A 15295-nucleotide genomic window follows, 5' to 3' on the forward strand; every position below is an offset into this window, starting at 1 on the left:
CTCCAAAAAAAAAATTTTTTTTAAGTAAATGTACTAAGTTAATAAGAATAGAATAGAAAAGTTGGTTGTTCTGAGGAAATTACAAATGTAATGTTATTAACATTTCTTTGATAACTTATTTTATATAATAATTTGATCTTTCCAATTTTTACTAACTTTTTTGTAAGTTAAATCCACTGTGCTGCATTTGCAGCTGCGATAGATGGAGCAACGATCGCCCTCATCATTATCATCCATCAGCAGTTGTCACTGGCATTCGAAGCCGTCTGGTTATCTCCGCTTGAACTATATCTTGTCTTAATAGATTTAACTCATCTCTAATCATGGAAAATAATTTCTATTGGCGGAACAAGGTGGCTGTGGTCACTGGCGCCTCTGTGGGAATTGGAGCCAGCACAGTTCTAGAATTGGCCAATGCGGGAATGGTGGTCATAGGACTAGCTCGTCGAGCGGAGTTAATCGAAGTAATACATCTTATTTTAATAAAAACCTCCTATTTTTATAATTTAATTAAACATTTTCCAGGCTCTCAAAGATCAAATCACGGGCGAAGGCAAGATCTTTGCCCGGCAATGCGATCTTAACGATGAAGAACAGTTGACCAGTGCTTTTAACTGGATTCAGGAAAAGTTTGAGGTCATTCATGTGCTCGTCTGCAATGCTGGCATCCTTAAGGCCAACTTTCTGAGTGGTAAGCACATAGAGCACTGAAAATTTTAATTTTTGATATAATATTTTTGGGGTATAGAGTCCCCAACCAAGGACATAAAGGAGCTGTTCGACACGAATGTCGTGGCCACCGCCAGCTGCCTGCGGGAGGCCCTCAAGCACATGGCTGCGGTCAAGGTTCGCGGTCACATTGTGGTTATGAACAGGTGAGTGTGGGTGTCCTTTCAGGTAAAATAATCTCTACCTTAGGTAAGGGATACTTAGCTGGAATGTCGCTGAGCTGAAAAATATCCCACAATAAATCTATTACAATAATGAATGCAGTTTAAATAGTCGAAAGAAATTCACATTGCATTTCATTTGTACAAATTGATTTAAATACTTCATGATCCCTGGAATTTAAACTGCTTTATTGTAACATATATTTATTTTTTGTTTCTTGTAATGTACAGTGGTTGAAATATTTATACTGGTATAACAAGGAATTTGTAGAAGCTTTAATATCAAAATCATATTTAAATTTCTTGTCTGCAACAGGTGTCTAGAGCTTTGAATACCTATGTTTTATTTAGGGACATTTACATTTTTGTCTAAAAGAATTTAAAAATATTACAAGACAATGAACTTCTAAGACCTTTAAAACCCAAATCTGCATCAGGTGTTTAGAAGTCAATCATGGATTCATTTGAACGCCTTTACTTTAAGTTATCACATTTAAATTGTCTTTTCAAAATAATCTACCAAATTAAAAATGATTTAACAATTTAATGGTAAATTCTTTGCTTCTAGCCCTTTATGAAATGTAATAATCACATTAATTTAGAGTTCCTTTCCGACTTTAACACTTGGAGAGCTCCATGTAGTTCTTCCCAAATGAAGCCTGTCCGGTAGAAAGTGTTTGAAGCTAGCTGCAAGGAGAGAGCCATCAAATGAAAGCTATACTTGAAAGGATTGCCTATTGACTCGAGACAATTAGATAGAGCTACAAAATTAGCACAACTGCAAACACAGAGCACTGCTCATAGTCTTCGGGGGTAATTGTTATCATTTCGGGAGCGTTGTTTGGCCAGCTGAAATGGGAAAATTGGGCTTAAATCGAAATTAGTGCAGGGGGGGGGGGGGGGGTGTGCAAGGGCAGTGTGCATACAGTGATAGAGTCGGAGGTAAATCATTTTCGTACATATTTGCTTTATAGTTTTGCTTGTGCTGGGCAAACAACTGACCAAAAGCTGCTGCCTTGAGTGGCAAAATATTTACCAAATTATGTCCTACAGGGTGTTGCATGGGCGGGGCTTAGCAAGGGGGGGGGGGGGCCTAGCCGATCAGCGGGGGGTTGGGTGGCTTAATGAAAGTGCAAACAATGCAGCCGGTCAGTCAATAGCCGAGTTCGGAGTTGGTCAGCTCAATGAATTTTGCATGGGCGGGGATTTCGCACAAAGGAGAAGGGTTCGAAGTGGTTGGCGCGTTATTTAAATTAAATTAAAAGCCATGCGGCAAACAAACAGCACAACAGCACAAACATTTATTGATATTTAAATGCTGAAAACGCTGAAAGCAGAAGGGGCACGCACCGTGTTTTTGCGGTGCGGGTGGTGCATTAAAAGCTTTGCATGGCCAATGTGTTTGTCCCAAACAACTCCAACAGCAACAACAGCAACAACAACTCAATTATTCAACATAATTAAGTATATTGCATTAAGCCGAATGCGTATTGCATTTGCATTTTGCATTTTGCATTCCTCCATTGGCAGTCGTCGATGTGATTTTTATTATTTCATGGAATCCAATGCGTACCGCATTTAAAATCAAAAATGTTGCGCATTAAGCCGCATGTTTGATTTGCGCTATGGCTTTAATTTCAAATTGCATTGATTTAATTTTAATGAAATTTACTTGAGTGCATACGCATACGCATACGCAAACGCACAACCACCCACCACCCAATCAGATAGCAATTATTGCCATTGCCATTGCCAATGCCATAGCCATTGCATTTTGCCCATGAGCAAAAGGCAAAATTGAATAATTGCGTATACGCACTGTGGGCGGATGGCCCTCCATGCATGAATGTCTGTTTTTCCATGGGTACATCAGTCAGCAGACGGAAATGTTAAGGCAAATTCAACAAAGCCAACGTCAATCTTATTTATTGATTGCCTTTTAGTTTATGCAAAGATGGCAATTTATTCGAGCGAATTTTGCTTGCAAAACGTTATGGAAACACAGAAAAAGATGTGATCGCTTTGATGGACATTTGATAAGGATTCATCCTAACTGATAGCTGTTTAAACTATTTGACGTATTATTTCATTGAATGAAATGAAAATGAATGAAATGAATTAAAAGATTTAATAAACTTTTTTACCCTTTCCTTTGAATACGAATATTACATTCAAAAAATACTTTAATTTACTGTGTAAATTGAATTAAATCAACTTAAAAAGAAAGAAAACCTCTATTATTTGTGAAGAACAAAAATAATGTAAAAACACATATAAAATTATTGATTCTTGAATCAGGAATTCTAAATGGTTTAATTCACATCACAACCCTTCCTTTAGAAATTGATTTCTTTTACTGTTTAAATTAAATTAATATATTTTTAAAAGGATGACTAAGAAAACCTCTATTGTTTGAGAAGAATTGAAATGGCATAAAAACAGAAATGCAATTATAACAATCGATAATTATCGATTCTTGAAGTATGAATCGAAATTACTGAGGAAGATCTAGCGATTTCCCACCAGCCCTTGAGTTACATACCTCCACATCCTGACTACTTTTCGCCACGCAGTCGGAAAGTGCAACATGGTAGTGCATTAAAGACACACCGTAAATACGCATTTTCCGGAATTTTCATACGCATTTTTCCGGCATAATGAGCAGCGGACACAAGCGTATTGTCCGCCATCGAATACAATTGAGAATTGCGGACCGGTGGGAAAAGCGGTAAGGCGGGAAATGCGGGAAAGGGCGGGGTAAATGCGACTTCGAACTTCGCAAACGTTAATTAATGAGAAAATGTATTTATTTGGCGGCGTTGCGAGGCAAAGACAATCCCGTTCTGAAAAGGTTGCTGAGGCGTTGCTAATGAGCGTGTGACGTTGCGGGGGGCGTGTGCGTGTGTGCCAGGGGGCGTGGCAGGTGGGCAAGGGGGGCGGTCGTCAATATGCATTTCGCTTAATGTCTGTGCAATAATATTAAGACTTAATTAATTAAAAAATGCAAGGGTATGCCGGCCGGCCAGCATATGCAGCGTCGCGGGCAACTGTTTGCATTAAATGCCCGAGGATCCAAGCCCCTCCCCTTAAGCACCGCCCCCTACTCTTAAAACTACACTTGAAAAAATTGCCACCTTTTGATTGGCTAACAGTAATAAACAACATTGTATTGATAGTGATCTTCACTGCAACTAAAATATTATTTAAAATTACATTACCTGCAAGCAATTGTATTTCGATTGGGCTTTAATAAGCGTAGAGTTAATAATAAAATTAAAATAACTAAAAATAATATTTAAACTCTTTCTAAAAAATATTTCTGTACTTCAAACTAAAGCTTCTTTATTTTGACAAAAAGTTCCTTTTTTTGAGTGTGAGGTTTAAATTAAAAGAAGTTTACGCAATGTTTGCACAAAATTCACAGCGACATATGCAGGCAGGTGAAATGCTGGACGCAGAATGCAGAAAACTGAATACTGAAAACAGGCATGGGACATCCGCACACATTCTTTGAGGCATGCAAAGTGGGTTTTCCGGGGAGGGTGGTGGTCGGGTGGTTGGAGGAAATCCCGTAGTGCCCGTCAGCTGCTGACCGTCATTTTCCGTAAGTGTTCGACGGCGACTTGTTTTTTGTTGCTGTTTTAAGTGCTCGGAATCCGTTGTGTTGACTTTATTTACCCACTCACCCGCCGTTTTTGACCCCCTCTGTCTTCTTTTTTCGATGCTCCTCCGGCGGACACATGGACATTTGACAACAGCGTGCTGGGCCATCGGATTCCGGAAGTGCCGGTGCCCTTATTCAGCGTTTATCCGGCCACGAAGCATGCAATTACGGCCCTCTGCCAAACGGTGCGCCAGGAAATACATTTTCTCAAATTAAATATTAAATTAACGGTAAGTTAAATGCAGTGCATACACGGGCGACTCATCCTCTATTATTGGGGGAAATGCGGCAAACATGACGCGTCTGGCGATTGGTAACCCCTTCCTTTATTCCCGACTCCCGCAGAGCATCTGTCCTGGCATGGTGGACACGGATTTCCTCAGTGTTTACTCGCAGGCGGTGGCCGAGCTGCCCAAACTGCAGGCGAAAGATGTGGCCAAGGCCGTGTTGTATGCACTGGACACTCCCGATGGCGTCCAGGTGGAGGACATCATCCTGCAGCAGATGCGGAAGGTCAACTGAACGCCCATTGAATGCTAAGAAAATTATTTTTATTACCTAAAGAAATATTGTATCTACAGTTTTTATATCTTACATTCAGAATATTAAAAAGAAAACACAATACCATTGCAATCCTTTAATGCCCTAATACGCAAAAAACTTAGAAAATTAATTCCAGTGTTCAAGATCTATTAACATTTATTTAAAAAGTATTGTAAACTTTGTTTTAACTGATTAAAAATAACTTGTTTTGTTTTGTTATATATTTATAATAATAATATCAGATTCAAACATTTTTAAAATATAAATGTGAAAATATTTGTTATAAATAAACAATATTAATTTTTAATCGAATTTCCAGTCCCTATAAAAATTATTGACGTTTTTAATAAGGTTTTTTCTATTTTCACTCTATTGAAATTCTTATTATGTTTGGGAAATAATGTATAATTTGAATTAAAATAGAGATGCCACCTAGAAGCAATCGCTAACCAGTGATGCCAGACTTAGCCAAAAAGAACAGTACATAGCCAGTTCATCCACCCATGCTTAGCGAATACACCCTCCATTATTAGCGAAGTCACCCACCAAATATCGATTACCTGACATTTCTAGCCAACCGATAGCACACATCGATTTTTTGCAGCTCTCGCTTATTGGTCACACTGGGCTTATGATAAAAAAACTGAGCTGACTCCAATAAAAACGTGAGGTAGAAAAAGCGAATTGGGTTGATAATTGATACACACAGCACCTGCACGGTAACCAGCAGCGAAACGCGATCAAAACGCGCGGCGGCAGCAGCAATTGCAAACGTGGCCGCCAAAAACCGAGACGCCCGCAGAAGCAGCGGGATCGAAAATCCCGAAATGCGTCCACGTAGTGCAAATTCCGAGTTGAATCCGATCCGGAATCGGATGTCTTTCGGCGCTTTTCCAGGTCGAGGGCGCGGCTGAAACGGGGTGAACTTGCGATCCCAAGTGTGATTACGAAATGTGCTTGTGCTCCAAAGGCGAAATGATATTATAAAGTATAATATGCGTGTTACCACGTAGTTCCACACAGACAGGCAGGCACAAGCACACACTCTCGCCCGCACACACACACACTCACGTAGACAGACAGAGACAGAGTGAGAGAGCGAGACAGGGAGAGGCGAAGAGAAAGAAAGAAAGTGGTGCCCAGTTGACAAAGAACAGGTTTTAACCTAATTAACTGAATAAAAGGCCAAAAAATGTACCGCTAAAAGGAAGCTATATTCGCAAGGTCCCCGGCGGTCCAGTGTGCATGTGTATGTGTGTCAAGGTTCCGGAAGTAAAGCCGCCGTAGAATTGATTTCCTATAAGCTAAACTAAGCTGTTGTTGTTTTTTGTTGCTGTTGCTGCTGCTGTTGCGGTTGTTGTTTTTGTGGTTGCAGCTGGACATTGAACTTGAGTTTAATTGCGCACTAATCCCCATTATCTATATATCTCTTCGATCTCGTATATATATATATAGCCGTCTAGCCCAGCAGCTCTCTTCCCCCCACAAAACACACACACGCTGCTTTTGGAGCCACTTACCCGCAACCGATAGCCACAAAAAACATCAGGATGTTCATCTGGGACTGGTTCACCGGAGTGCTGGGATACCTGGGTAAGAGTCGTCTACGAGGTCCCCGAATCTCTGACATTGTGCCTTGGGGCAGCGTTTCTTGAGCAAGTGCCAACAAAGCAAGCAGACAAAAGAAACCTAAAATCGACTGATGTACAGCGGAGGTCACAGTGATAGCTCTAAAATAGGCGATTATCTCGAAATCTTCATGTAAGATTGTTATTATCAGGAAAGGGTTAAGAAAAGGGTTTGCGAGCTTTTATACGACTTAGTATCACTTTTTATAGGGATTCTTTATGATTAGAAATTAGCATATGATGTAGGAGAATAAAGGGAATTTACTGATATATCAACATATCTATATGGTTTTATAGCCACTTAGTCAATAGTATAAAGACATAGTATTCGTTGCTATTTTACATAGGACAGTATGTCGATTTCTATGGATTAAATCAGAAGTAATCGCTGTTACTTAGAATATTTTGCATTGATTGATGCTTAAAACTAAATATTACTTAGACCAAATTATAGTCTCTTATGCGAATAGTCCTTAATTATTATTTATTCAGTTTAGTACATTTGGGAATTTGGCGGCAAACCCTAATTGTTGGTTTTGTCGTTCTTAGAGTTATTATTTCGACCTCAAATGTGTGTTTGCATGTGGCTACGCAAACACAAGTGATCCGTCACTGTTGTTGGTATAGCTGCGTATATTACTCTGTGGCGATTAAATAAAATACGTCTATTAAACATTTTCATCGTTCCAGGTCTGTGGAAAAAGTCTGGCAAATTATTGTTCCTGGGTCTGGATAATGCTGGCAAAACCACACTATTGCATATGCTCAAAGATGATAAGCTGGCGCAGCATGTGCCCACACTGCATCCAAGTGAGTAGCCCTCAAATGACAATTCCTAGCTGCATTTGTAATCATTAATTTTAATTATCTCCTGCAGCATCCGAGGAGCTGTCCATCGGCAACATGCGCTTCACTACATTCGACTTGGGTGGCCACACTCAGGGTAAGTGCCTAATCTTCACCGGAGCCACGGGGAATGTGCATATAAATATTTGCTATTTTCCGAACGTGACCACAACTAAATATAGATCAGCATGCAAATATCGCAGGGCGACACATGCATAGAGCCAGATCCACGACAATCAGCTTGAAATATAGCACAGCGGGTCACTCATACAGCCAGTGGGTCTACACTATGTGCATTTGTTGCGTTCAATCAGCGTCACACACTCAAACGCCTATCCAAGGAATGTTTTTACAGTGGTCTTAGAACTAGATTTGAGATTCAAGTGGGAAATATTTAGATTGATAGATATATAGACATTTTTCCTCTTTTAATAGCAATATATGATTTGTTAGAATCTCCTATCGAATCGGCCACATAAAAGGGTCAAAAATGGTATCTCTATACCCACTGTTCATCTATAGGCGGAATATTTATGAATAAAATAAGTATGAAGGCAAACATTCTATATAGATAACAAACACAAACAAAATCGTCAGCTGAGCGAGAACAAAAACATGTTTGTAGACGGAGAACTCATGATTTCTCACAGACGAGAACTTAGTATACATGTGTATAAATAGGTATGTTATTAAATTTGGTGAAATATTATGAAATGGCTTTTAAGGGGGCAATTATTTTTGATAAAGAAGCTTTATTATAAGTGCAACTTGTCATCGTGACGGTCGTTTTCAGTTCGGAACTGGGTAACCGTGATCAGAGTAACGTAGAGAAAGGTTCGGGAAACGCTGTCTCAACAGCGAAAAGATATCATAACTTAGTGCCTGATAACAATGATTTGCGTTTTGTGTTTACCAGTTATGTTATATAAATTATAGATTGTAGGTTGAAAAGCATCGACTATTAAAGTACGCTAATGAATCTCAATTGTATTTTTCAATATAACTTTATTGATTGCTAAACAAAATATAGCCTTAACTAAATTTCAATAGGCTTAAATTCTGCATCTACACATTGTGAAATATTAAAAAATATTTTGTTTCTTTCAGCACGACGCGTCTGGAAGGACTACTTCCCAGCTGTGGATGCCATCGTTTTCTTAATAGACGCCTGGGACCGCGGTCGCTTCCAGGAGAGCAAAAACGAGCTGGATTCGCTGCTCACGGATGAGGCGCTGTCCAACTGCCCCGTGCTCATATTGGGCAACAAAATCGATAAGCCCGGCGCGGCCAGCGAGGATGAGCTGAGAAACGTGTTTGGACTGTATCAGCTAACAACCGGCAAGGTAAACAACGCCCTCTTCCGTTCTATTAGCCACTTTTCCTATAATACATAATTCATCTTCGTTTTCGTTTGATTTGCAGGGCAAAGTTGCACGCGCCGAGCTGCCTGGCCGCCCGTTGGAATTGTTCATGTGTTCCGTGCTGAAGCGACAGGGCTACGGCGAAGGTTTCCGTTGGTTAGCGCAGTATATCGATTAAGTCAGCATTAACAACAACCTCCACAACACCATATATTTCAACAACACTCAAACCGAAAACTTGGCTACAAAATTTAAACAATTTCGACTACAGAAACAGAACCGAGAGGAAATGAACCCAGCCCAACCCGAACCGTCAGACTTTAAGCAAAACGAAGCTGCGTGCGCAATTTCTAATTTATACAAAACAATTACAACTATTTCATAATAATAAAAAACACAAAACAAATCAATGTACAAGATAAAACACAACACAACATCAAAGTGCAAACAACTTTTCTATCTAGAACATCGGGATACAATAATAAGGAGCTGAAGAATGAAAAGAGTGCGCAAGGGAAACTTTTAATAATAATTATGAATAACAAATTGTAGCAAATTGAAGGTGATTTATTTAAGAGCATGTGCTTGCAACGACGCTGTTCCATAAATAAAATTGAGCTATCTACCTTTTATTTAAAAATATGAATTGTAAATGTCACCACTGATTTCCTTTATAGTTTAGTTTGGCTGCAAAATATTATATACACCCCAAGACCTTCCATCGCCCGTTTACCCATCTGATACTGGTATATTATATTTTAGCTAAAATTTTTAAGTTGCATGTCATCGATGTACTTTGTTTCTTTTTATACAATACGAAAGGGAAAACAATTTATAAAAATCGCATTTTGTTTGCAAAAATAATTCTAAATAAAACGGAGAAAAGTAATTTTGTAAAATAATATTCATGATTGCGTTTTGGATTGGGTTATAATTTTTGAGGAAAATGTTATTTTTTAATTCCAAGCATATCCTTAAAAAGTTAACATGACCTAAACTTGAATGAAACACAATTGCGATATAGAAATATATTGAATTTATTTATTTTTGCAGTTAAGGTTTATGCTAATGAGTCACGTTGGAGCATCTATTGAAATCAGGGAGCAGGCTTTCGATGGGGGCGAGCACGGAATCAAAGAGCCGCAACATGCTTGTCTAGGTAGAAAAATATTACAAAACTCTGGAACGGCCAGACTGCGGATGATGATGGTGACCTTAATGCTAGCTACGGTGGCAGCGGGGCAGCCGTCGCAGCAGCATCAGCTGCCGTTGAAAGAGGCGCATGAGCAAGCCTTTGCGCTTGGCCCGCTCCCTGCATCAGGAGCGCGAGGATCCGCCCATGGAACCGGATCCGGATCCTCCGCCCGCCATGCGTCGCTTCTTTTTCTTCTTGGCCGTGAGACTCTCCTGGCCACTGTCCGTGTTGGAGTCGCCGCCATCCTCGCTCTCCGACGACGAAGAGGAACTGCTCGAGGAGGAGGAGCTCGAGTTGCTAGAGCTGTCTGAGGCAAAGCCGGTGCTCTCGTTCAGGTTAATACTATCGGCGATCTGGGCCAGCTCCGGCCGCTGCTCTCGCAGCACGCGCAGCCACTTTCGGGACAATTTGGGGCGTCCGCGAACAGTCTTGTGCCAGACGCAGGGGAAGTTCGTCTGCGAACTGAAGTTCTGGGTGATGGCAATGGTGTCGTCCAGGTTGAGCACCACGTGCCACCAACCGCCGGGCACGAATACAGTCTCGCCTTCTCCCTGCAGCACCTCAATGGGGCGGTACTGCTCCGGCCAACTGGGCAGCTGAGTGCGCGGATATATAGTGCTAAACCAGGTGATGGCCTCGTCGCGCTGCTTGCCGCCCATGGCGCTGGTGACCTTTAGCAACTCCTTGGGCGTTTGGGTGGGGAACAGGCACCAGCGCTTGTGGCCGCGGATGAGCGTGTTCCAGGCACTGGTGCCCAGCGGATCGATGTGGATGCCGGTGCCGGAGCGAGCCGGTCCCATGACAAACCAGCGGTACGGCGGTCGGCGGTTCTCGCCGCAGTATTGGAAGAGGTCGTCGCGGAAGTACCGGGGCACCACATAGTCATCCAGGAGCTTGCGCCGACGGTGGTGTTCGCCGAAGCTGCTGTCGAAGATGTACAGCGGGCTGTCGTCGCGCGTGCCCTGCATGTACTCCACGTAGTACTTCATCTTCATCTTTACGCTGTAGCCCTCGTTGTCCTCGCCGCACTTGAACTTCTGGTTGCGATACTTCTTGGCCAGGCGGGCCAGTGTCCACTTCTCCAGCGCCAGCCAGCCCTCGGTGCATCCCCGGATGACCACTGGCTTGTAGGGCCGCTCGAAGCGCTCGATGAACTCCGCCTCCGGCACCTCCGACTCCACAATCCGCTCTAGGTTATCCGTGAAGTCCCAGAAGGGCTCGAACTTCTCACAGTACCGCATGGCCGACCAGGCGTTCTCCCCGTCCAGCTCCGGGCGAGCCTTACGCTTCACCTCGCGGGTGCGCTTGCGGGAACGCTTGGGCAGCTTGAATTCCTCGCTCATCCTGGTAAAATTGGCCAATTTTCAACGGCTCCTGGAAATGAAATTACAACGTGAGTGCAGTGTGACCAGGCGACGCAACCCCGAACATGCTGCTACCGCGAGTTGGGGCCACACCTGGTCACTCAGCTGGTCGTCGAAGTAGGGCTTCTGCATTGCTTTTATCAGGCCCTTCCGGTAACGGGACATATCGGGATGGAAGTGGGCATGGGTTATTACAATATCACACAATTCATTATAAATATATTTTGAAAATTCGCGACAAAACATGTAATATCATTTAGTACCAGGGCTGCCAAACTGCAGCGTGACCAGAGTTATACTTTAGTGTTTTTTAAATATTAATTTTAAAGTAAAGAATTAGAGTCACTGTACAATTAATTTACCTATCATTATATAATTTTTTAAAGTTCACCACATTTAAATTCAATTGAGCTTATTTGTACACCCCTTGTGGACAATAATAATCAGCCTAACTTTTTATTTTACAAAGTAAATATAACAATAGATTTAAAAAAATAAAAATAATATATAAATATTATTTTGAAACCGTATTCAACACTGCAATTATCTAGTTAAGAAGGATAAAAACTTATACAAAGTAAGAAAACAAAAATCAACAGATTCCCGGTAAAAGTTCTGGTGTCAGTGCAGCCCTGGTTTTGGTGTGATTTCTCATGTGACAGCTGTGCTCAGAGAAAAATAATGATAAGTCAAGTTGGACAAGGTGTAGTTTTTTAGAAAAACCAGAAGGAAATTCATTGATAACCAGCATTTTTCCACTTCTTCCAGAGCTCTCCAAGGTGCCGCTTCGCATTTTAGACCACCGCGTATTTGTAAACGGCGAAATCGAAACCTTTCTGGAGAATTTCGAGGTGCGCCGCAACGACAGCGAAGTGGAGAAACTTTTCCAAGTCACCGAGACAGTGGGATCCCTGAAGTACGATCTCTCCGACCGGTGCATTGCATCCGGAACGCAGAACCTCACCCAACTGCACACGCAGGTTAACCAACTGCTGGACGGGGTCAACGCACTGCTAGCAAAGGCGAAAGTGGAGCGAACTGTTAGTGGGCCACCGCCGTAATCTCAGCCCCTTTATCATTGATTAACTGCCCTTTTCCCCGGTTTCCAGGCCAGCACCCAGTTGCAAGAGGCGCGACTGGCACGTGAGCAACGCCGGGCGGAGTTCCTGACCAATTTGGAGCACGGCTATCGCCGCATCGAAAACTCGTTCGAGGAGAAGGAGGAGGAAATCGCCGAGCTCTACTCGGATCTGCAATTGAAACTAAACATTGCCAAGTAGACATCATGCTGAAGTCGACGATCGTGGACGCTCGGGTGCGCCTGGTGCCATCGAAAAAAATGCTGGACTTCCTGGAGGCCCAGAAGGAGCACTTCCAGCAGGTGACCGAAAATGTGGCCAAGGTTATGAAGCAAAAGGGCCTTACACTGCCCGTCAGTACAAAGATTATCAAGGACAACGAGGTGGTGACCAAACGTCCAAAGATCGACCAGGCTCTGCTGAAGAAAATTACTGAAAATATAGCCAACACACCTAAAAAGCCCGTCAATGATAAGCCGGATTTCTCAGAGAAGGATGATGAAGAAAATGAAGAAACAACAGAGCAGCCGAAGAATGTTCTGTATTTAAGTGACCTGCACTGGCTCTCTTCGACGCTGGTTGAGCTGCGCAGCCGGGACCATTGCCAGGTCTTTCTCCATCAGCTGATCGAATCTTGCGAACTCATTCTGCCCGAAAACGAGATGAAGCCGCGCAATCCTGAGTTGGAAGCCCGCTGTCAGCGCCTTCGCGCGGAGCAGCACAACCGGGATTACCTGAAGATGACCAAGAACGTGGACGCCGGCCTTAAGAATTACCCAGAGGATACCATTTCCTATCAGAGTAAGTGCTGGCTTGCTTAAACCAGTTAACTTACTAAATGGTTTTCCTGTCTTCTAGTCAAGAGCCTCAACAAACAGATCATTGCTGTGGTGCAGTTCATCTTTTCTGTGGCCGCTGGCTTTACTTTCGGTTTCTTTGGAGTCAACTTGATGGTGGGCCCGTTGCCCTTCGGCTTTCGCATTCTGCTCGGCGTGATTGTGGCGCTCATCATAGCTCTGGCGGAGATGTACTTCCTGGCCAAGAAGCTGCACGAATACGATGAGGTTCTGGATGCACCGAAACGCAAACCGCAGCAACCGACGCCGGTGAAGCGCAAGGTGGTCGCCCAACCGCCCGCCGAGGGAAGCCAGGTCCAGAAACTGAAACCCCATGCTGACTAGACAATTAAGGACTTCAAATCGTTCTTTTAGTACACACATACACACATCCTTGTATTATTTCGCGTTGCAATGTTAGGTTATATAAATAGCTGTAAAAGTTTTATTCTTTCGGGATCGGGGATTTGGATATCGGTTATGTGCTACGTATGCTTGTTTCGATTATGAGCCCCAGCAAAGCCTATTCGTAGTGGTTCGGCTGTGGATTGGGGTTGTTCCAGCCCTCGTCCTCGACGTCGGATCGACCACGTCCCAGCCAGGCCATCAGGTAGACGAACAAGACGAAGGCAAAAATGCCGGCGGTCACCAGGAACCAGGTGCGGCGCCATGGCGGCCGGGAGGAGGGCGCATAGAAACGGCGTGTCCAGCGAGAGAAAAGTTCCGCAGGAGTGCGGCGCTGGTACTTGTTGTCGTCGCGATCCGTCCCCCCAATGGGCGACTGACGTGGCAGCAACGGTCTTCGGCTGCTGGCTGTTAAGGGATCAGAAGGAGTTATAAATAATGAAAGGGAAGTACTCTTATAAAAGAGCACTTTAGGGTACCGCACCATAGTCGCCCGTGCTGGGCGGATTAAATGCATCCATTAGGAGCACGGAATGTGGACTGACGGCGTCGTGGCCATTGGGCTTCGTTCGCTCCCGCTCGCCCCCGGAATGGATGTGGTGCACTTTGGTCATGTTGCTGACGGCCGCTTGGCTGGACACCTTGGCTGGCTTGATGACCTTAAGGCTGCTGCTCTGATCCTCGGAGAGCTGTAAGAGAATCCGCGATAAAGTCGAAGGAAAGAGTGAAATCCTTGTAAGCCTACCAGAGCCAGTCCCAGACCATTCCGGCCCCAGTTGACCTGAGCCAGGAAGTTCTTCAGGGCATCAGCCACCGGGGAGACCAGGTTCGAGTTGGGGAAGATCTCCACGTTGCAGGCGGGGCACTGGTGACCCCGCGGCGCTGTGTTGGCAGGCAGGGCGGCTTGGCGGGCGTTCAGGCAGTCCCAGTGGAAAACATCTGGAATTGGGTTAGTGCTTAGTGTCTGGATTAGTTGGAGGTGGGTGGGAGATCCTTACGGTAGCAGACGAGGCGCACACAATCGCCCTGCTCCAGTGTGGTGCCGCACAGGGTGCAGTTGGAGATGTAGTCGCTGTCCCGCAGCCACTGCAAATACGACTGCACAATGCACTGAAAGGGAGTAAAAGGCAATGTAGTCTAGAGATACAGTAAAGCTAGGATTAAAGAGATTCCTACCTTCGGGTGTGACTGCACCATGCAATGCTCACACACATTCACACGGTGCTCGAAACAAAATTGGTTGGTCACCAGTCGCTTGGGACACTTGCACAGACCCATATTTACAGAGTTGATTCGGAAAGCTATCGCATAGTAATTCCCAATTTAATTAAGTTTTATTTCTTTTCGCTGCTTTTGATAGGATTTTTCGTGTTGGCATTCACAGATCCGACAGCCACGTATATGTTCCTGCGTTCCGGGCGAATGGCAACCAGCTGACGAATGCCGCAGCGAATGTCGTAGAGGTGAATGGAAACTTACGATAT

At 43.6% G+C, this 15295-nt stretch overlaps 5 protein-coding genes across 7 annotated transcripts; 3 read left to right on the forward strand and 2 right to left on the reverse strand.

Annotated features, from left to right (window-relative positions):
* Window positions 1-234: 234 nt before the first annotated feature.
* rdhB (retinol dehydrogenase B) lies at window positions 235-5171 on the forward strand. Its single transcript, XM_036817195.3, has 5 exons — window positions 235-464; window positions 526-691; window positions 749-875; window positions 4649-4784; window positions 4900-5171. The coding sequence occupies exons 1-5, from the start codon at window positions 324-326 to the stop codon at window positions 5074-5076; spliced, it is 747 nt and encodes a 248-aa protein (XP_036673090.2). The 5' UTR covers window positions 235-323; the 3' UTR covers window positions 5077-5171.
* Window positions 5172-5670: 499 nt separating this feature from the next.
* Sar1 (Secretion-associated Ras-related 1) lies at window positions 5671-9836 on the forward strand. Of its 2 annotated transcripts, none has more exons than XM_017088825.4 (6): window positions 5671-5767; window positions 6553-6690; window positions 7416-7535; window positions 7603-7668; window positions 8679-8914; window positions 8994-9836. In XM_017088825.4, exons 2-6 carry the CDS (start codon window positions 6648-6650, stop codon window positions 9108-9110), a joined length of 582 nt encoding a protein of 193 aa, XP_016944314.2. In that variant the 5' UTR covers window positions 5671-5767; window positions 6553-6647; the 3' UTR covers window positions 9111-9836. The 2 variants fall into 2 exon arrangements, with proteins under 2 accessions (XP_016944314.2, XP_036672998.1); XM_036817103.3 differs by having other exon boundaries at window positions 5721-5816.
* A 117-nt stretch (window positions 9837-9953) lies between these two features.
* On the reverse strand, window positions 9954-11563 carry JMJD6 (Bifunctional arginine demethylase and lysyl-hydroxylase PSR). Its single transcript, XM_017088824.4, has one exon. It carries the CDS (start codon window positions 11468-11470, stop codon window positions 10250-10252), a length of 1221 nt encoding a protein of 406 aa, XP_016944313.2. The 5' UTR covers window positions 11471-11563; the 3' UTR covers window positions 9954-10249.
* Window positions 11564-12070: 507 nt separating this feature from the next.
* Window positions 12071-13854, forward strand: LOC118877633 (biogenesis of lysosome-related organelles complex 1 subunit 5). 2 transcript variants are annotated; one of them, XM_036817133.3, is made up of 4 exons: window positions 12130-12196; window positions 12260-12531; window positions 12601-13371; window positions 13429-13854. In XM_036817133.3, exons 3-4 carry the CDS (start codon window positions 12777-12779, stop codon window positions 13749-13751), a joined length of 918 nt encoding a protein of 305 aa, XP_036673028.3. In that variant the 5' UTR covers window positions 12130-12196; window positions 12260-12531; window positions 12601-12776; the 3' UTR covers window positions 13752-13854. The 2 variants fall into 2 exon arrangements, with proteins under 2 accessions (XP_036673117.2, XP_036673028.3); XM_036817222.3 differs by lacking the exon at window positions 13429-13854 and having other exon boundaries at window positions 12071-12194; window positions 12601-13029.
* On the reverse strand, window positions 13824-15224 carry LOC118877634 (zinc finger protein-like 1 homolog). Its single transcript, XM_065865599.2, has 5 exons — window positions 14988-15224; window positions 14810-14921; window positions 14557-14750; window positions 14296-14500; window positions 13824-14219 (listed from the first exon to the last, which is right to left on the reverse strand). Exons 1-5 carry the CDS (start codon window positions 15087-15089, stop codon window positions 13930-13932), a joined length of 903 nt encoding a protein of 300 aa, XP_065721671.1. The 5' UTR covers window positions 15090-15224; the 3' UTR covers window positions 13824-13929.
* Between the last annotated feature and the right edge of the window lie 71 nt (window positions 15225-15295).

Source organism: Drosophila suzukii, chromosome 3, assembly GCF_043229965.1.
Source record: "Drosophila suzukii chromosome 3, CBGP_Dsuzu_IsoJpt1.0, whole genome shotgun sequence".
Lineage (NCBI taxonomy): Eukaryota > Metazoa > Arthropoda > Insecta > Diptera > Drosophilidae > Drosophila > Drosophila suzukii.